Here is a 15761-nt window from a genome sequence, read left to right on the forward strand (position 1 = left end):
ATGGAGATTTCACAACCTTCCTAGGTAATTTGTTCCAGTGCTTAACTACCCGGACAGAGGTTTATCCTAATGTCCAACCTAAAACTCCCTTAATGCGATTTAAATCCACTATTCTTGTCCTGTCCCCTGTGGCTATGGAGAACATTTATCACCCTGGTCTTTATAACAACCTTTTACGTATCTGAAGACTTATGTCCCCCACAGTCTTTTCTAGAGTAACCAAACCCAATATTTTCAAACTTCCATTATAGGTCATGTTTTCTAGACCTTTTATCATTTTTGTTGCTCTCCTCTGGACTTTCTCCAATATGCCCACATCTTTCCTGAAATGAGGTGCCCAGAACCGGACACAATACTCCAGTAGAGTGGAAGAATTACTCTTCTTCAGTTAGTGTCCCTATGGGTCCTCCACTGTAGATGTGTCTGCGCCCCTGTGCTGCTGATCAGAGAACTTTGGTAGCTGTCCCACCTGCGCATGCACTGCTCCCCACCAGCCATCAGGTTAGACAGTGTGCAAGGGCATGCCCTCTTCAGTTCCTTCTCTACCTGGCTAGAGATGGAGCTAAGAGCTGTCTGTTCATGGATCCATTAATTCTATTTAGTTTTGTAAATTTTTCACTTCTCTTGAAGCATTTTCCTTTGTTATATTTTTTTTGTTGGCCATACCAGAAGAAGAAAGAAAGAGAGAGAGAAAGAAAGGGTATGCCTCCCACCAACCCCCTTGGACAAAGGTATCTCTGGGCTTCAAAAAGTGCCTCAGTTGAAAGGAATCTATCTCAGTGACTGATGGACACTCGCAGTGCGTTCGCTGATTGGGAGAGAAGCACCAACTTCACCTCGGTCCACCTCACGGCGTTGATACTGTGTGCTTGAACCAGGAGTGGCCTGCTCTGATGAGGTCCAGCAGGTCCTCCTGGACAGCAAAAGCCTTCCACCAGAGCAGCCTACCTGGCTAAATGGATGAGGTTCTCCCACTGGGTGTCTGAGCATAGCATCTCTCCATTGCGCTCCTCCTTACAATCTATCTTAGATTACCTGCTTCATCTTAAGAACCAGCTACTGGCCCTCTCTTCCATTAGAGTGTACCTTGCGGCCATCTCTGCTTTCCACTTGCCAATCCAAGGTCAGACAGTGTTTTCGCATGACATCTCGAGCAGATCCTTGAGAGGTTCTTCCCACTGGTCCGGGCTCCTATCCCACAATGGGACCTTAACTTGGTTCTTTCTAGGATCGTGGGCCCGCCCTTTGAGCCTATGTGTTCCTGCTCCCTTTCCCACCTGCTATGGAAGGTCACTTTCCTTGTGGCGGTAACATCAATGAGACGAGTGTGGGAGATTAAAGCCCTGACATCGGAGCCACCGTATATGGTGTTCTACAAGGACAAAGTCCAACTGCAACCCCATTTGGCCTTTCTGCCAAAAGTGGAGTCTTCCTTCCATGTCAACCAGGACATCTTCCTCTCAATGCTTTGTCCCAAGCCACACACCACTAGTGAGGAAAGAAGGCTGCACACCCTGGACGTCAGACATGCCCTAGTGTTTTACCTGCAGCGTACCAAGCCCTTCCGCCAGGGGCGGCTCTAGACATTTTGCCGCCCCAAGCAAGGAGGGTCCCTGGTCCCGTGGCTTCAGTGGATCTCCCACAGGTGTGCCTGCGGAGGGTCTACTGGTCCCGTGGCTTTGGTGGACCCCGGGAGGTCCACTGAAGCCGCGGGACTAGCGGACCCTCCACAGGCAAGCCGCCAAAGTGAGCCTGCCTGCCACCCTCGCAGAGACCGGCAGAGCACCCCCCGCAGCTTGCCGCCTCAGGCACGCACTTGGAGCCTGGTGCCTGGAGCTGCCCCTGCCTTCCGCAGGCCAACCCAGCTCTTCATTGTGACAGTGGACAGGATGAAGGGCCTTCCGATGTACTCGCAGAGGGTTTCCAACTGGATCACCTCCTGCATCCAGACCTGTTACAGGCTGGCACAGGTCCCACCGCCACCATTCATGAGGGCCCATTCGACCAGAGCCCAGGCGTCTTCGGCGGCCTTCCACGTGCATATTCCCATCCAGGACGTTTGCAGAGCAGCAATGTGGTCTTCGGTTCACACGTTCCCGATGCATTACACAGTCACTCAGCAGGCCAGAGATGGTGCTGGGTTCGGCAGACTGTTGTTGCAATCTGCACATCCATGAATTCCTACCCGCCTCCACTGGTACTGCTTGAAAGTCGCCTAATATGGAAGCAACATGAGCAAGCACTCGAACAAGAAAAGACAGTTACCTGTTCCATAACTGGTGTTCTTCGAGATGTGTTAGTCATGTCCATTCCATAACCCGCCATCCTTCCCCCGCCCATCAGAGTTTCCGGCAAGAAGGAACTGAGGGTGAGGGGAGCCAGTGGCACCCCTTACACTGAGGCCTGTGCATACCACTCCAGAGGGCGCTGGAGCCAGTCCCCTACAGATACCACTGAGGAAAAAACTTCTGGCACCGGTGCATGTGGCAAGCACACACACCTAATATGGAATGGACATGAGCAACAAATCTCGAAGAACACCAGTTACAGAAAAGTTATCTGTCTTTTTATTCCTATCCTTTGTTTCCTATCTTTTAACCAGTTACCAATCCATAAAAGGACCTTCTCTCTTATCCCCTGACAACCTACTTTGCTTAAGAGTTTCTTAAGCAAACTGTTGTTTATACTTGCCCTCCGCCATTGCTATTGTCAATGGGGCTGCACTGGTGCAGTATGACGACACTGGAATGTGTAGTAAATAAAGTAATGGGAATGGTTAGTGTCAGCCATATGCATGTTCATCTCATCCTCAGATTCAGACAGAATTCTTTAGAAAAAACGATACGTGAGGTTAATGAAATGGATGAAGTGTACTAGGAGAGGGATGAAGCAGCTGAGGGAAATTCATCTTTATCAAGTGCTTCCAAAGGAGTGACAGTCAAGAAACTGACTTGAAAATGGGACACTTACATGCGTGGAAACTCAGCGCTGTGTTCATACTCTAGGAAGAAAACAAGAGACTGCTAATGTTCATTATTAAGGGGCAAGCAGTTAGGCTTCATTTAAAAAACAATGTTCAGCAATTCAGACAGATTGGGCTGGGTTTTGAAAGCGAAGAATGTGTCGTAATTCAAGAGATGTGTTAGAATAAAGTTGTTTTGCTTTCAGCTGTTATAAAGTAACTACAGCAGAGGGAACAGGAAGTTAAGTTTCACATCTGACACATTCTCTCTCACTGACTTTCAATTGAGAGGCACTGATGAGAGCTTTAATAATCCTGAGTGATGACCACAATTATCTTGAAACTCATTCTTTTGACAGAGTGCTTTGGCTACTTGGGTAAGTTCTTTGAAGTTTTTGTGGGGTTGGGATTTGGTGCAGTTGGTATATCTGTAATTCTCTAGGGTTAATCAAAAAAATCATCTTGGTTTTAAAAACCCAAAAGCTAATGCCCAAAGTGTGTATAAATCAATTAAAACTTATGTAGCTGCTGTGCAAGCCCCCCAAATAGATTTCCATGTGTGCATGTTTGGGAGAACATTACTCAGGGTTTTATAGTGCAGAAGGCAAAATTATTATTTGTGCTGAATCCAAGCTACCATTGGCAAAATACCATGCGATTAGAAGAAGTTGCTCAAAGAGCATTAGCCCCAAAATGTTTGTCTTAGAGGAAATCCAAAGATTAAAAATTACATTGTACTAATTCCAAAATGACATCACCAGATTAATAATCATGAGTTTCCTTCATTTAAAATTAGACCTTTATAGTAAGTTCTTCACTGGGATTAACTCTCAGTGTAAAATTTTAAAATATTGTGGAGATTTTCTTCCAGAACAAATAGCTACTGAAATATAATACAGTTTAGTTTTTGTATCACAGCTTTCATACAAACTGTATTGCAAAAAGCTGAACAGCATTAAATATTATAGCAATAGCACTATATAGTAAAGCAGAAGAAGAGAGAAATTAAGATATTTAGATAAGAGAAAAAAAGATTTTTTTTCTGATGTGTTTTTAACAAAGAGAGAAGAAACCTCTCTTATACAATAACAGTAATATTAAAAACAAAAAAACCTAAAACGTATTTGCTCATAACCCTTGAATTAATATGATATATGCCATGCTACTTTAGAAACCCAATAATCTTACTATTTAAATATTCTTCCCTTCGTTCCCCCTGCGCCCCTCCATTTTGTTGATGTTTATTCACCAATATGTTCCATCTTGGTCATTCTATATTTCAGTTCTAATATCTTTCAGGTGGATAGTACATTTTTACCCAGTATTTAAAGTGCCATTCAAACCAATGATATGATGCACAAGTTTTAAATAATAATAAAGGCAAGAGCTGCTTTTTCTGAAAGAGAATATATTGTAAAGTAGAAAGGGGGAAAATCAATGCTTTCTTGTGGGTGTGCTCTTAAATCTTACTAAAATTTCAAGTGAACTTTTCAAGTCTTGGGGCTGATGCTGCTGTTACTGTATTAAAAATAGGAGTGTGCCATTGATTTCAGTGGGATTGGAATTGGACCTTCATGGTAGGACTATAAATAATCGAGATGGATTAAATAAATAGCTCGTGTGAGCCACATTGTGAAAAGAAAGGAGGAGAAAATTTCTTAACTTCTCTAGGTGAGAAGAAAGCATCATCAGTTCAAAAGAAGAAGAAAAACCAGGTTGACACTTTCAAAAGGGATTGCACAGCTCTGATAAAATGTCACTAATGTCTTTAAGAAATTAGTATCAGGAAATTAGTTTTTGTAGTTTTTTCCCCCCATACTAATTTCCCCCTACCATTACTCACACCTTCTTGTCAACTGTTTGAAATGGGCCACGCTGATTACGTTGGCCTCATTACCACTACAAAAGTGATTTTTAACTCTCTTGGTATTTTACTGTTAAGAATAGGCCACTTCCATCTTAACTGAATTGTCTTGTTAGCACTGACCCCCCCATACACACTTGGTAAGGCGACTCCCATCTTTTCATGTATTGTGTATATATACCTGCCTACTGTATTTTCCACTCCAAGCATCTGATGAAGTGGGCTTTAGCCCACAAAAGCTTATGCCCAAATAAATTTGTTAGTCTCTAAGGTGCCACAAGTATTCCTCATTTTTTTTGCTAATACAGAGTAACATGGCTACCACTCTGAAACCTGTCACCATTCAAAGGGACAGTTCGTTTTAATATGATCAAAGTGTGACCCTTCTTGGGGTTCCCAGGACTGTGAGCCACTTTATTCCCTCCCTGCCTCAGCAAGAGAAAGACTTGCTGGTGCTTAATGGGGTGTCAGCATCCTGACACCATCAGCCTGTTAATCACCCAACCAATTTCCTCAGGGCTCAGCCAGCCCTCACTTTGCCTGGCAGGTTAACAATAGATGCACGCATGCACCCCAGCTACTGTGAAAGCATCTCCTGTCCTATCCAGATCCTGGCACTGGCACACTGAGAAATTACCAGGTAAACTATCCCTGAAAGAACACGTTAGTCCCTTTGGTTCAACAGAGGTCAGCTCCAGTGTAACATAACAGCACCAAGATATAGTTATAGTGAAAACAATCACACTTTTATTATCAAAAGCTGAAATTTAAGAGAGAGTGACTAAGGATAACAAATGGAAACCAAAATGGTTACATATAAAACAAAAAGTATAACACCCTTCTTAGATTCTAAACTTAACTTCTACAGGCTAAAATCCTTGTCTAAAGTATTTCTCACCTAGAGCAATCTCCCAGAGTCATCAACCAACAGGGCTCGGATCCACCTTGCATGAATGCAAAAAGCACTGTCCTTTTGCCTTCTTATATCCCTAACGTTCATTGGTTCGTCCCCAGAGTCAGGCTGATGGCCCGTGGTTTATTCCCTGGGGTGCTGATACCACATTGTCTTCACAGCCTCATCCTGTCCTATACAAATGGACTTTTACTATGTTGGCTTACAATGCTTATTTTACATGTGAACCAAAGCAGACAGGTGAGTATATATCTCCTCGTCTGACAAAACCTTTTTGTGAACCCTGTCTGGGATACAGACTCAAAAACATATGTTCATTACTTATACACGATTCCTTAAATATCAGTCGTACCTACAGCTTGCAAAAACAAGTTTTTATTAGATACCTCACTTGACCCTTTTTGGTTTTGGTTTCCATGACAGCAGTGTGTTGGGTTTAGTGAGTTTGTCAGGCCTGTCAAGGGTTGCTGTTATAGAACAGTGAACCCTTTACCAGTTGGCACTGAGGTGTTTGTACTTATTCAGGGGAAAACAGGAGTAATGAAATTTTAAAAAGTGAGGGTGTTCTCATAAAATAGGCTTCATAATGCCATAAATTATTATTATTATTATTATTTATTATTTATTGTGCTGTTTTACTATGCCTGTGCTAAACTTAAAGTTATTTGGTTTTTGTCGATAGCAAATGGTACCAATGAATTAACAATCAATCAGACACCATCAGAAATTAAGGTATCCACTGGAATGTCAGCTGAAATTACCTGTTCCTGGAAAAACAATAAGATGGTCCAGCGGTTTAGAGTAACCTGGAAAATACAACATCTCACCTGTAAAGAGGGCACCAACAGAGAGCTATCATCAAAACTTTACTACACAGCCAATGCCACACACAAGGATAAGACAGTGCTAAAGATTGAAGTTGTGAAAAAAAATGACACTGGAACTTACTTCTGTGAGATAACTACTGAAATACCTTTCATGAAAAAAGGGCTGGGAAATGGAACAACTCTGATTGTTGAAGAGAAAGGTAAACAAGCAGTCGACATAAATTGTTCTATAGAGATGCTATTTCATTTGTCCCCCTGAAGATTTTTTAGTCAGAAATGTGTTACTTATTCTTTTTCTCCCTTAAAGGTTATAAAACCAATGATCTGACAAAAAAAAACAGGGCGTTAGGAGCACCCATGTCCTTATTCTGGCTGACACTAACTCCTGTAGCCTTGGGCAATTCACTTAACCTCTCTGCTTTAGTTTCCTCAGCCCTAAAATGTTTGTTTACTGACATCACATGATTGCTGAGAGGATTCATTAGACTATTATTTATAGCACCCTTAGTTCTGCTGAGTGCTTCACAGAAGACACAGAACGACACAGTGAAGCCTGGAAGAGCTTACAGTCTATAATTTAGATGAGGCAGTGAATGAGGATGAGAAATGCTAGGGAGAGAGATGGAGTGAGGAAGGGAAATGGTTCCATCACTACAGTCACCCTGTTAGTCATGAGGTCACCCCAGTGGTAGTGTTTTTATCATTTATTACATTTTATTAATTTAGAAAAACAAGCAAAATTAGGAGATACAGTAGTGGGTATTTTTGATTCGCTGATGGCAAGCATTGCAGTGGTCATCAAATGGTTTAAATAAAAATGCTACATACCTGGAATATTTTATTATTTTATTGTATAATTGCAAAATATAAATTTTTATTTTAGGGCCCAAAACTGCGAACACTTAAGCGTGTGCGTAACTTTGTTTACAGGTTGTCCTATTGAAGGGATTATTCACATGAGCAAAATCACACACATGTTTAAGTGTTTGTGGGATCTAATATTTACTAGGTTTGAACCTAGCCATTGAGGCAATAGGACACACACATATCTAAAAACCTAACGAGGTCTTATATATTGTGCTTTTAGTAATAAGTAACTTGAGTTGAAATGTTTGATTGCAGAAGCTGGATCAATGGAAAACTATCATTTTATGGCAATTCTAGCCATCTTTCCTTTCCTAATATCAGGCAGCTGTTTCTACCTCTGTTACAAAAAGCAGCAGAACTCAAAAAACTCTGGTAAGTGGCACTGCATTTTTACATATAGTCCCTAACAGCAAAATGCTGTCTCAGAGTATGTGTGCACCTTAAAAAGCAGCACTAGGAGAGGAACTGCATGGTACAACTGTCGTGCCTCCATTCCTGGCTCTTCATGGGTACTCCAAGCAATTTATTATGAGGCATGGGCCATGTGTATTTGCATGGACCCTTCTTATGCACCCACAATCACTATGAACCCTCCTTTGCTTGAATTACTCATTATCCTGGAAAGAGTAAATGTGTCTCTACAACGTGCTGCCACATATGGACCCTGCAAATCTGAGCTGTATGGTGTATAAAAGGGACCGCAAAAGTTTGGTGTCTGGGCACCCTTCACTAGCACACAGTAGGTCTACACACTTTTTTGCATTCCATGTAGACCAATGAAACATCAGTGCCCATCAGTCTACCCTCACAAAGCACTGATGTGACTCCAGAAATGTGTAATAAACAAAACAATGGCGCTACTTTGTATTTATGTCACATAAATGTGTTCCATCCACCTTCAGTTCCAGAGAGAAGGACCCATGAGGAACAGACACTTCAGGTTACTGAACTGGATGAAGGAAATGAGATAAATGAAGCAGAGGAGAGAAAGTCGTCTTCATCAAACTCATCAGAATGGGTAAGCGATTTACAGCAGGGGTCGGCCTACAAGAAGTGGGCTCTGAAGTGAGGTATTCATGGAGGTTCAATTGAGCAGACAGAATTTAACAGGGGAACAGGAAGTTGCTGTTATTTAGTACAGTCCAGTAAAACCATGAAATAAAATGAAATGCATTGTCAATAAGAGCAAGGCAAACTTGCTTAATTTTATTTAAAACTGTGAATGTTGGGAAGGCCGTATCATACTGTTCCCCCAGAAGTGCTGTAGCATGCCACAGCATAGTCCCCCATTGCTACTGCAGCCATGGTTAGCAGCTTCAGTGTACTTGACATTGTGGGGAAAGCATAGAACACAAGTATGTATGTCAAGTAAGCAAGAGGAGTAAGGAGGCTATACCATATTGTACTCAGAGGTTCAGCTCCTCACTGGTGCTGCAGTAACACCCAATGTAGCTAGGAACTGAAAAAGTTGGCTTTACACTGTCGTTATGCTCCTCCCTTTGGTCCTGGTTCAGCTCAAGGCACCATTCAAGCAGCTGGAGATCACTGGAGTGCAGTAGCTCTCAGCCATGCCCCTTTTCCCTGGCTATGCCTAGGACATGCCTACATTGGGGTAGCATAAAACCAGTTATACCTGCCTCCAGACTCCGCTGTTCTGCGGAGAGCCCATGAAGCTGGTTAAACCATCTTCATGGGTCTTCGTACTGCCATCAGGGCCCAGCTCTGGCCCAGAGTCAGCAGTAAAGGTGTCAGTAAAAATTCATAGCTGTGTCTGGTTTCCATTTGTTTGGAAGTTATTCACCTAACCCTAGGCACACTAGCTGTAGCAGGATAACAATGTGTGTGAGGTTAGCACTTAAATAAAGCCCCTGACATCATCAAAACACTCTATAAATCTTAAATAATAAATTCTCACAATACCTAGGTTAACAGATTGGGATATTGTTCTGTGGTGTGTGGTTACTGGTGAGTATTTGCTATCTTGATTATCACTACAAAAGTTTTTTGTCTCCTGCTGACAACAGTTCATCTTAATTAATTATTCTCTTAGAGTTGGTTGGGCAACTCCTACCTTTTCGTGTTCTCTGTATGTATATATATCTCCTCACTATGTTTCCATTCTATGTGTCCGATGAAGTGGGTTGTAGCCCACGAAAGCTTATGCTCAAATAAATTTGTTAATCTCTAAGGTGCCACAAGTACTCCAGTTCTTTTTACCCCAGTTAAAATATTTTTTAAAAAATCTATTAATTCCATTTAAAATATAAAAGTAGACCTCTTATTATGGTGGATAGCTCTGTTACTTGTTAACATTTGATGATGACATGAGAAAAATTGTTTTGAGAATGAGAAGGCAAGCATCAAAGCTGGTGTGCAAAGCAATCAGTTCACTGCTAGCCATTAGCTGCAATGGACTTGCATGGACAACAAGAGTCATCCAGAAGATGTGTGAATATAATTATGAAAGATCTATTGTTGTTGCTGTTTTATGACTAAATGGCTGTTAACCGCAGTCACCTCATCATGTATCTTTTAAATTCTAATACAGATTATGATATTTTTTATAAGAATTGTGATCTTTCAATTCCAAGACTACCTTGTTATTAGTTGGATCAGGTGACAAGTATCACAAAGTTTGCAGCAGTTGTTTAGAAAGTTTTTTGTTTGCTTTAAATGAGGTTTTGCTATTTTTTTTTCTGGGTTGCATTAAGTACCTTTTCTGGAGACAGCAAGTGTCATGCTGCTGCAACCTAAATTTATTCATGTCAGATTTGAACTGGATATAAGATGTGGATTCAATCTGCCATCTCTAATTTACATTCTTACAAAGTGGATGCCATGTGGCTGTAAGCACCACAGTTTCTACTTGTTTAGATAGCAGTTGTTTTCTACCTCTTGGGGAGAAAGGATGATCATGTGGCTGAAGAACTGGGCTGGGAATCCAGGCTTGGGTCATATTATTGGCTCTGTCACAGATTTCCTACTGCAAGTCACTTCATCTATCTGGGCCTCAGTTTCTCTTCTGTAAAAATAGGGATGATAATACTTTCCTTAAAGCGGTATTGTGAGGACAAACTAAAAAACATCCAATTCTTGATGTGCATTATCACACTATTGTGTACAGCACAAGGCTGAGAATTTTGGGAGACTCAACAAGATGATTCTGTGGTAAATACCCCAGGCGTAACAGAAGCTTGTGCTGTGGGCATGCACATGTATGTGGGTTTTGGGGGAGATGTTTAGGTCTCCCAGCATTTTGTTGCAGATCTCATCTAAAGACCTCGAAGATTTTACCCACAAATACTTATGAAATGAAAATTGGATCATTTTGTATAGCTCCGAATTGCACCTAGATAGCACAGTAACTGGACAGTAGATAGATTACATCGAAAACAGCAGCTAAAGGAAACAGCACTGTGGTTTTGTACGTAAACCCATGTATAGCGGGGACATTACAGGACTTGAAAGGTCATGATGGTAGAAAACCAAGCCCAGTTCTGATGCTATTTAAATAGGAATGGACCTGAACTAAAAGTCAGGATCAACCACTGCAAATTTTGTGGATTCAGATCCAAATGAGAACTTTGCATCTTGAGGCTTGCTATAATGGAATAAATGAAACCCCTGGTTCCAAACATGTGGAAAACTTTGCATTTGAATCCAAATATTGTGGCTTGGGCTTATTTCTAAATGTAGAACTCTATGACTTTTGAGAGGGTCAAATCAGGTTCCTTCTCTGTTCCTTGAGTCCTGTTCTAGGTGGCGTGTTAGATAATTATTCAGCTTAAAACACACTTTAATAGTATAACTTAATTTGATGGGAGTTTTCTTTGGTTTTCAAGGCTATTTCCACACTTTATGAGTCCCTTGATTATTTTGCAATGAAGCAAGATGAAGATAAAGATCAAGACAACAAACACTCTGTCACTTTTGCATCAAATGCAGAAGATTAGTAAATCTCATGACTAACAGCAGCAGCTGGGAAATCTAGAAGATTTGAAGAAAACAGCAAAGACCTTCAATCCACTTTGACATTCCAGATTTGAAAGTTCATGTAATTAATGAGACACAGATAAAACTGGCAAGGCCACTGATTACAATAGCATAATTTGCTTCTTCATCTCCCAGTGTGCAACTGAAATGCAGTGAAGTGTGTTTGCTTCTCCCTGGCACACCATTGTGACAGTGAGGCGAGTATGGTACGAGAAGTAAGGTTGGTTCAAAATAATGGAGAAAAGTATTTTTGTTATTGACTTTCATGCAAAATTCCTTGAGTCTTTTTTTGTTGCTGTTTAAAAAGTTTGATATCTCCCTGTTTACCTGGGGATTTGTCATGTAGTGGCTTCTCTACCCCCAGTTCCCACTTCCTAGTGTGCAGGAGTAAACATAATGATGTGCAATCATACTGTAAGCATTTGCCAAACTCAATACCATTGAACCATTAAAAATGTTGCTTCAGGCAATGGACAATACTTGATGGTTTACAGGAAGGTGGAGAAAAACCCCACACTGATGATCACCCAGATAGTTGGGCAATACTGTGCATAGGATGAAATCCTTCCTGACCACTAAGGGGGATCACCAGATGCACTGAAGCTTGAGATTTCATTACCCTATCTTAGCATGAGTGAGTCTGCAGGACAGCATGACATCCTATGTAGAATATGACAGTTAATGTATTAAGGAAGCTAGCTAGAGCCTTTCTCCTACGTATGCTAAATATTATCTCACAGTTTAAATATTATACATAATAAAAGCTAATTATAACCCACTTTGTGGGGAAAAGATTTGGGGTGCTGCAGGTTTTCTCCCACTCCAACAACCTCAAAAATGAGCACTGAAAAATTGTCCAAAAACTAAACACAAGATTAAAAACTGACTTCCTAAGGAGGCAAACATTAACAGCAAACAAACGCAGCGGCTAATATTTTAGGCTTATTGAAAACAAGAGAAGGTGACTGAAACATCAGCGTGTTTGTGTAGCAATCTTTTTTGTCTGTTGTTAAGGTTCATTCTGTGGACAGGTGGCCAATGGATTATTTTCCCAACAGTGGGCACAGGTAAGCAGACTTCAACATTATGTAAGAGAGTGCTGGTCCAGACAGTCCTGGAGGGTGCCAGCAAACATACTGGCTTTTCCAAACTGTCCCGGAATGGCTCTGACACTAAATGTTGTTCTGTATCTTTTCAGTGAATATGGAATGGGTTCCAAGTATTTTCTGTGTGTAGCTAAATGTGTTAAGTGAGAGAGACAGAGTGTCAATTGGCAACAGTGCATCTCTCTATCAGTAAATCTAAATCTATCTGTATTTAACTTGTACGTAAATAAAATCAGATTTTCTTAGTTATTTTTTTCTCTTTTTCTTAAATAGAAATCATTTAAACCACAAGCCTCAGCGTTTCTCATCATGATATTAATTATTACAGGCTTGTTCCCTCTACTGCAGAATAAAACCCTCATAAAAGTGTCTTTGTGACTGGTGACGTTTCAGAGTGGGACAGATTTCTGTGGGCTTGTCCTGTGAGTGGAAAGTCCACTGTTTTGTTTGCTCATTATTTTATATTTGTTTTGTTCTCCAGTGTTATCTCAATGTTTGAAGTAACAGTTACTTTGCTGTGGAAAACTGATGAGTGGAAGCTCTACATTTACAATGTCATGCTGCAGAATCCACTGGAAATTGTACATAGGTTGCACGAGGAGAGAGCGGAGCAGGAAGGAACATTTTAACACATCTGTGTATTGCTGATGACACACACAGTGGCTATGTAAACCACACAGATTTGAGGAGCTAGAAATCGAAATCTGACATTTCATGAGCTCCAAAAACAGTTCTCTACCAGTTCAGCTAAAATATATTTCCCTTACCTGGTAGTAAGAGTAGGTCTCTTTTTCTTTCCATGATCAATCTCTTTCTCTCTCTCACTCACAAAGAGAGAGACGGAGAGAGCACTGACACCTTAGAAAGGGGAAGGGGTAAAATGAAATTACATTGGTCACAGATCTGCAGTTCTAGGGCTGAAATGTCCTGCCCAGTATTTGGGAAGTAGCATCGTTGAAAATGCCTGTTGGCCTAGTCAGGGTGAGGATGTCAGTAGTCTGGAGATCAGTTTTATATTAGGCTCAGTCCATAGATGGACAAGAATTTAGGAGACATATACCATTGGTAGAGCTGAAGGTAACTTTAATATCAAGTCTTAGCACTTGATCCAGGAAGCTCCCAATAATGCAACAGAGGTAAGCAATAAGTGGTTAGCCACAAATCTGTTTTTCCAATCTGCCAGTGGTAGGCCTGCATTTAAAATACTTCAAGGAGATGCACTGTAGCCAAGAAAGCCAAAGAGATGTTGTGGCTACATACTTAAGAATGAAGGGGCATGCTCTGAGCCACAGGTCAGCAGCATGTCTGGGAATCATGTTCTTGCTGAAAATGACAGAGTCCTGTGGCACCTTATAGACTAAGAAATATATTGGAGCATAAGCTTTTGTGAGTGAATACTCACTTCGTCAGATGCAAGTGGGTATTCACCCACGAAAGCTCATGCTCTAATACGTCTGTTAGTCTATAAGGTGCCACAGGACTCTCTGCCCTGGTCTACACTGGGGGCAGGAGGATGTCGACCTAAGATACGCAACTTCAGCTGCGCGAATAGCGTAGCTGCATATCTTAGGTCAACTTACCTGGCCATGAGGACGGCGGCGAGTCAAGTGCTGCAGCTCCCCCGTCAACTCTGCTTCCGCCTCTCGTGAGCTGGAGTTCCGGAGTCGACGGGCAGTGCATTTGGGGATTGATTTATCCGCCTCTAGACGAGACGCGATAAATTGATCCCCAGTAGAGCAATCTCTACCCTTTGATCTGGAGGGAAGTGAAGACCTGCCCTTTGTCGCTTTTTACAGATCCAAACTAACACGGCTACCCCCCGATACACGTTCTTGCTGGACATTATTATTAAGTATTAAATTACACAATGGCCTCCCCAGTAAGGATTTCCGGATCTACCCTTGCTAACAGCTGCCTGTATTGCAGTATATGACCAGCATTTCTATGTTCTGTCTCTTAAAGGTTACACCCAGTTGTCCTGACCTATTTTTATCCATGATCTGACTGTGGCTAGAAGCCAGCTCACACCCTTTGACTGTGCCCTACTCAGTTATTTCACACATGTGCTGCATTTCTTTTGTGGGTTCTTACATGAGATAAGACTTTGCAATCCCTATCAAGGACTTTTCACAGCAAGTACACATCTGCTTATTTTGCTTGTTGATTTAATTTTCCTCCTGCTGCCATGTTCATTGTGGACTTGCTTTAAAACAGACAGAATGCTACAGTTAATCTCATGTCATATTCTGGCACCCAGCCTGATATTAACACTGGCTGGTCAGACAGTCCTTTGGACCATTTGGTGATCATTCAAACCTGCATGCCTAATAATAAAACATTTCAAACTTCAAGAGAACTTATGAGGATTTGATTTCAGCCACCACTTTGGCCTCTTTCTTCCTGAGCAGGGTGTATTAAGAGCCACATTTCAAAAGGTTTCATTTTAGATTCAATGCGCCTCTCTGCACATAGGTGAAAACCTTGAACAATAAGGCAGCTATGATGTCATGGGACCCACAGGATGCTGTTGCTGGGGATTGGTGCACTGGCCACAGCAATGAAGTACTGCAGATTTCAGTACTTGTTGGCTCACATTTAAATTTGTTTTCCTAATTTTGAAAAATCTTCTACCCTCCATGAGGTGATGGTTTCTCCCTCCCCTCACCCAAAGCTACTTGAGCACTGGGGGGGGTCTTTCTCCAATGTCATTTGTGGAAGGAAGGTGTGAAGCAGATTTTCCTCCTTCTGTGGAGTTTGGGTGCATTGGCAGAGGTGATTGGTACCATAGACCAGTGTTTCTAAACCTTTTTGATACCAGGGACAGGCTTGCTGGCTTACTAAACTGTGTGAGAGAGATCTTGGGAATTGGCACCAGCGCTGGTCTGTGGCCCGGTCATTCAGAAACACTGCTATAGACCACCCAACGCTAGGTGCAGTGGTATTGCTTTTATGGCAGATAATGTGACTGAAACGGATAAGGGTGCTGTCAGAGTAGCAGTGATGAGGACTAAGGCCTTGTCTACACATAAAATGAATCAGTTTTAATTGGTTTAAAAACTGATTTTATTTAAACTGGTGCAAAACCTCTATGTTGGACACAATTCAACTGGTTTTATCTGTTTAGTTTGGGCCGGTACGTTTACCAGTATGTGCTAAACTGCTATAAGTCAGGTTTCAATCAATTTAAGTCTGTCCACAAAGAGTTTAGTTAAACACTATGTCACCTTAA

At 41.6% G+C, this 15761-nt stretch overlaps 1 protein-coding gene across 3 annotated transcripts in view; it reads left to right on the forward strand.

The window, feature by feature from the left end:
- Positions 1 to 12781, forward strand: part of MAN2B2 (mannosidase alpha class 2B member 2) — an 81301-nt gene extending 68520 nt beyond the window's left edge. For all 3 annotated transcript variants that reach the window (XM_032783381.2, XM_032783380.2, XM_032783382.2), the window contains 4 exons: positions 6422 to 6766; positions 7689 to 7805; positions 8336 to 8451; positions 11276 to 12781. In XM_032783381.2, coding sequence (XP_032639272.1) covers positions 6422 to 6766; positions 7689 to 7805; positions 8336 to 8451; positions 11276 to 11386 — 689 coding nt within the window. In that variant the 3' untranslated portion in view covers positions 11387 to 12781. The remainder of the gene's footprint in view (positions 1 to 6421; positions 6767 to 7688; positions 7806 to 8335; positions 8452 to 11275) is intronic.
- The last annotated feature ends 2980 nt before the right edge of the window (positions 12782 to 15761 follow it).

The sequence above is a fragment of the Chelonoidis abingdonii genome, chromosome 5 (genome assembly GCF_003597395.2).
Source record: "Chelonoidis abingdonii isolate Lonesome George chromosome 5, CheloAbing_2.0, whole genome shotgun sequence".
Taxonomy (NCBI): domain Eukaryota; kingdom Metazoa; phylum Chordata; order Testudines; family Testudinidae; genus Chelonoidis; species Chelonoidis abingdonii.